Source organism: Zonotrichia albicollis, chromosome 1 (assembly GCF_047830755.1).
Source record: "Zonotrichia albicollis isolate bZonAlb1 chromosome 1, bZonAlb1.hap1, whole genome shotgun sequence".
NCBI classification, from domain to species: Eukaryota; Metazoa; Chordata; class Aves; order Passeriformes; family Passerellidae; genus Zonotrichia; species Zonotrichia albicollis.
The window spans coordinates 94,487,326-94,493,325 of NC_133819.1; the positions used below are offsets into that span (position 1 = coordinate 94,487,326).

Here is a 6,000-nt window from a genome sequence, read left to right on the forward strand (position 1 = left end):
ATCAGCACAAATGTGGGAAAGCTTTTTTCCCATAGTAGACACCAGCATCCAACAAAGGCTACTGGCTACATTTTCCCTGTGCCATCATGGTTTTGTGGTTAGGTTTTGGACAGGTTCTCTGTTCTCTCTTCTCTGCTGGGCTGAAAGTTGTTTGATGTGCATTTGGGTGATGAAAACATATTGTGTCATTTTTACCATGGGTATGTTGAGTTAGCATTAAGAAATACCTCGAGGCACTTCCATGCCTTAATGTGGAGGAACAGGATTAGGAGCTGGCCAGGGTAATCAAGGCTGATGGAAGCCACACCTAAAGAAAGAACTCTATTTGGCAATAATCAGAATGATAGAATGGTTTGGGTTGAAAGGAACCTCAAAGATCATCCAGTTCCAACACCTTCCCCTGGACCAGCTTGCTCAAAGCTCCATCCAACATGAACACTTTCAGGGATGGGGCACCCACAGCTTCTTTGGGCAACCTGTTCCAGGGCCTCTCCATCCTGACAGGAAAGATTTCTGTCCTAATATTTAAAGAGAAAGGATTGCCTGGGGGTTAGAATCCTGAAATATTCTGAATGTGGATGCAAGCTTATTGCTTTCTGCTAGGGATCTTCTTGCTGTTCACCTGCTGGTCACCATTGACCTTAGGTCTCTTGGGGTGGTAAAGCACAGGGGAAGTCTGCCTTGGATGGCTTTGAGGCTGACTGATATTTTGGCCATTAAACTTTGTTTGACTAGCTGTTGCATTCCTGGCCATGCTAAATTATACACATTATTTAGACAGACAATGCAGTATGCAAGGCAAGGATGAAGTGCAAGAGTAGCTGGAGGGGGCTTCTAGTCTTTGGAAGCAAAAAGTAAAGAAAATCCTTAATAACTGCTAAGTGTGAGCTCCAGAGGATTATCGCCAGTTCCTTGCAGTCATAACTATCCATGTGGGTTTCAGACAGGAGGGATTTGAACAAGAATAATACCTGTCTAGTCTGACCAAATCTATACTTCAACAATTGTTGTGGTCTTCTACACACTTACAGTTAGGGGCAGGCAACCATTCTTTATCTGAAAGTTTTCTATCTAATTTGAGTATAATTTAGGCAAAGTGAAAAACATTTCTGAGAAAGCCCAATGGCAATATGCATTTCTCTCCATATCCGCCCAGACGTCATTGGTTTTATGGAAACTTTCAGTAATCCAACCCCAAAATTTATAGCCATTCCTCTATAAAACTCTTCTCTAATTATTATGAGAATATACATAGAGCTTCATTAAAACCACAGAAAAGAACAAGCAAGGAAGATCTTGATACAGAAAGAAAGATGTACAGGAATATAAGACAGAAATGCAGAAGCTATAGTTCCTGTTCAAATAAAATTACTTATTTGACACTGAAAGAAACTGTCCTTTCCGCTGGGCTTTCACCTCAGTATAAAAACTTTTAGAAAATATGTAGATATTAGAGTTGCCATAATGTAGAAGAAAGAGGTTTATGAAAGAGCAGAAGAGAGCTCAGGCAGCTCACGGCAGCCACAGAGTAGCAGCTTGGAAGCTGGAGGCTCAAGTGGTTAGAGAGAAGTCACAGCAGTGATAAGAGAAACAGGTGGGTGATATCAGTAGCTAGAAGATGGAATGCTAGCATGAGGATGAATTACACACACCTGGAAACTGACGGGATTTTCTTAGGACTCAGGATGGAATAGAATAGGATGGGATGGGATGGGATATTCCAGTTGGAAGAGACCCATAACAAATTTCTAGTCCAATTGTCTGACCACTTTGGGGCTGTACAAAAGTTAAAGTGTGGTGTTAAGTGCATTGTCCAAATGCCTCCAGCAACCACCCCTGCTGGAGTAGGGACAGGAAGCAGCATCTAGGATTTGGTTGGTTTACTACAAGTCCACCTTTGTTGCAAAGTTTTTCCCTTCCTCCCACGATTGTTGATGGTTCAATAAAAGACAATAAATTGGCCTCCGTCACTGGATGCTATTTCAAGTTTCTTTCCTCTCTCAGAGTTGTCTGGAAGAGCTGTGTCTCTCAGCTTCCCGACAGGCTCATTTTTGCATTGTTTTCCCAGCTGCTCCCATCCCCTGGCATTTAGTGTCAGCTGGGATGCTGCAGAGTAACTGGGAAGAAAAACAGAGCTGAAGGACCACAGTGGTCATTAACAGAAATAACAGCTTAGAGAATGCAGGCTGAGAAAATATAATTATGAAGCCATTCTCTATTCAAGCAGAGACAACTTCTAGTGCTGATAACATTATTTATCACTTGTGTAGCACTTCAGTAGCCACTAATTAATCCTTGTGACACATCTGTAAGTTGTGCCAGTGTATTGCTGCCTCCCCCTTTTACTGTGCAAGGAAACTAAGACATTCATAACCCAAAGGAGTAAAAGTCAAGATGAGTGCTACAGCAGAGAGATGCTCAGTCCCAGCTCACTGCTTTTATCACTGAGGACACTTTCTGTAGGATGGTAAAACCAATGCAGAGGGGACCCTTTTTACCCCTCCTGCCATAATACAAGCCTGTACAATATAAATCATGTGAAAAGAGAAAAATGGCTCAATGTTATTAGACAAACTCATTGTACAAAGGTAGTTAAGACCTTTGTTTAACTTGGTACTCAAGTGACCCCCATGGCCAGAGGACTGCTCTCTGCTTCCCAGGACAAAGCTCCCGTTGGATTTTCTGCCACAAAACCAGCCTGCTCTGTCTGCAACCTGCCATGTAATTTTATCACTAATATTACCAGAGTGGAAACACTGCCAAAAATAGGCAAAAAGACGAGAGGAAAAAAACCAAAAGCACTTGAGAGCCTGTCTAAGCACTCTGAAAGTTAGTGAGCATGGTCCTTCAGAATTTGCCTGTTTCTTCTATTTAATAGGAGGAGAGGGAGTTGGTCCTTTCTCCATTCAATTTGTGTTAAACTATCTCTTTAAATGGCAAAACTTCGCTAGCAGAAGCAAACTGGGTCAGGGTGCTGAGTTAAGCTGGAGTCATCCAAGCAGGGACTTCTAACAAGCAATAAAACTATTCTTGATTTCTTAAAGCAGGAAGTTCATTGCTAGAACACCCTCATTTGGCAAGTTCTGCATGCTGCTAAATGACACAATGTAATGGAGTTCACATTTGTATCAGTAGACCACAAAAACTGCTGTAACACATGGGGTTTGCTACTCAGCTGTCCCAGGACCTCATGTGAGGGATGCACAAGGGCAGCTATGGGTTAGAGCAGGGCTTGGAGCTTCTCTTGAATCAAATCCTTAGGAAGCTCCCTTCAGAATGAGATCTCTGATTATCCCGGGATTTTATCACCATCAGCTCACTCCAGAGAGCCCCACTTGCAGATCCCACTGCAGCACTTAGCTCTGCATCTTCATTTTAAGCATCTCCTTCAACATCTCATGTTTGCTGTCATGGAGTTTGTTTGAGCATGCTTTTTGCTGCTGCTTCAGTACCCCAAGACTAGCAGCTTTCAATTTAATCTTTTGTTCCTGGGTAAACAATCACAAACTTTCTGATTTCTCTTTAAATTAGCTTTTCTGTGTCCCTAAATATTCTTGTTGCTGAATCTTTTTTGATTTGTTTGAAGCCTTTTTACATGCCTATCTCTTCATCTAACCATCCATGCTCTGAAAGACATTTCTGTAGAAACTGACAATATTTCAATCCAAATTTACTTGCAAATTAAATAAAAATATGCTTGAAAAAATTACTCACAGCTTTTATTTTTTTAATTGCAGCCCTAAAGATCTAAGAGTACTAATTGGCTTGCAAGTACAATTCTGATTTTACACTTGATACTCATGAATTTATGCCTTTTATCAGCTACCTTTCCTGTCTTTGTTAATTAATTTTGCTTAAAGGAATTGTTTCATCTCTGGTTTTTGGCACACCCCCTCCTTCCATTTGGAAGATGTTTCCTCCTTTCCCTATCTGGGCAGACTCTGTGGAGAGAAAATATTACTATATCCTTTGTAAACTTCTGAGTGCTGGCCTGAGTGGCAGGATTTCTCCTTCATTGATGCCACTCATAGGCAAGATATGACCTGGAGCTGAGCAAAGCAGCCCCTGTAAATTGTAGTGCAACTTCTGTTTGTACAGAGATGCAGAGAGGGGAAATGCTGCCAAAACCAGGAAAGGAAACCAGAGGAGAAGCCCAGAAACACTGCAGGGACAGGTCTGGGTCTCACAAGCAACAGAAATGATGCTCATTTGGCTTTTAGACATTTGCAGCAATATAGACCTAAGCCTTCTTCCTAAGCACCATTTAAATTTAACAACACTATATTTGTTAAAAATTGACCTGGGAAAGAAACCTATCATATGAACGAAACTAATCAGCACAGGCTTGAACAAATAAACCATGAACATTGCCCTCCTGCTCAGCTAGCCAGGCTGTGTGCCCATGCTTTTTCACTTGGTTCTATTCAGCAACAGTAAATGACTTTCTCTCCACACTGCCAACCAGCCCCTTTAGCTGGTGACAACTGCAATCTCCCCCTGACCAGCATCTGTTGGGCTGGAAACAACTGATCAAACTGCTCAGCTGACTGCATTTGTTGTACGTGCTTAAATGCCACCCTGTGTCCAAGAGAAAAGCTCTTTACCTTGGGGCTGCTAAGGAAGTCGACAATCAGGGAACAAAAAACACAAATCATCTCTCAGCATAACTTTTCTGCTTGCACCCGATGGGCAGTGAATGCAGCACAGTTACTTACTTCTGGTCCCAGTTTCTCCAGGAGATGATGAAAAAAATCGTCAAGCTCCTTCCCTTCTATGTAGCCATTGTCTAAATAAAGAGCAAATATATTAATGGTACTACCCAAGTTTCGGGATCCGTGTCATGGGCTGCATGCAGGTAGCTCAAGGCTTCAGGGTCAGGATCTCAGCCGGGGGCCCTGTCTGCCTACTCAGGGGAGCCCCACATCTATTCAATTTCATCTGATCACTTCTGTGTGAGGATTGAGCACAGCTGCAGCGCTCCCTTTGGAGTTTTTCTTACGGAAAACTTTTCAGAAACAAAAAAGCTCCCAAACTGGGACAAAAAAGAGAGAGCAGCAGATTAAAGGAGGAAGTGATGAAAAAGCAAAATTTTTGGGGTGGAAATGACAGCTATGATAGTCATGGTGAGGAGGAAGAGGGAGCACTGGAAAACACCTGCAGGACCTCGGGGATGTAAAGCTCGGACGCTTTGGCCCCATGTGCAGCATCCCAGGCACCCACACGGCACCCAGCCCGGCGGTCGCGTTCCCCCCTGCACACACAGACCCCTGCACGGCACCCAGCGGGCCCGGCACCCCCTCACCCCTCAGCCGGCTCCCCGCACATCTGTCCCCACTTGCCGTCGGCGTCGAAGCGCCGCCAGGCCCCGAGGAAGGCGGCGGCGTCCAGGCGCCCGTCGGCGCCGCTCTCCATGGTGCTGCTGCTGCTGCCGGCCTGGCCCCCGCCCTCACCCTCACTCGGCGGCGCAGCCTCTGCCCCAGCCCCGCCGCCGGGCCCGGCTTTCAGGGCGGCGGCCCCGCCCCGGGGGCGGCCCCACGGGGGTCGCCGTGGGGGAGTCTTCCCCTTCCCGGGGCTCGTCCCACCAACCTCCGCCCGCCCGGATCCCTCTCGGCTGTGGGTTGTGGCGCGACGGAGCTCGGCCGTCGATGGGGGCTGGAGCGGCCCGACCCCGCAGCCCCCGCTTCGGAGGAGCCGTGCGCCGCTTGCAAACGGCCCTTAAAGTTTAAAACCGCCCCCGAACGAAGGCAGAAGTGCTGGAGGGAAATGTGAGGCTTCAGAGAACTAGTGGAGTTTAAGGGGAGAAAGGGGAATTTTCTGAGGCTGGTAACTCTCCTTGGTTTGTGAAAGCAGAGCAGCAGCAGGCAGAGTTCTCTCACCTTCTCATTCCTCACAGCCATCGGGTGTGTATCCCTCACCAGAATGAGAAGCCAGAGGACGAAGACAAACAGAAACCTGCATCATCTTCCTCCTACAATAAACCCCATGGAGAAACCATGAGGT

The 6,000-nt window shown here is 45.8% G+C and overlaps 1 protein-coding gene across 1 annotated transcript in view; it reads right to left on the reverse strand.

Moving 5' to 3' along the window:
• Window positions 1–5,695, reverse strand: part of SCGN (secretagogin, EF-hand calcium binding protein) — a 28,197-nt gene extending 22,502 nt beyond the window's left edge. The window contains exons 1-2 of the mRNA XM_005482905.4: window positions 5,340–5,695; window positions 4,716–4,786 (exon numbers count right to left, since the gene is read on the reverse strand). Coding sequence (XP_005482962.1) covers window positions 4,716–4,786; window positions 5,340–5,412 — 144 coding nt within the window. The 5' untranslated portion in view covers window positions 5,413–5,695. The remainder of the gene's footprint in view (window positions 1–4,715; window positions 4,787–5,339) is intronic.
• Between the last annotated feature and the right edge of the window lie 305 nt (window positions 5,696–6,000).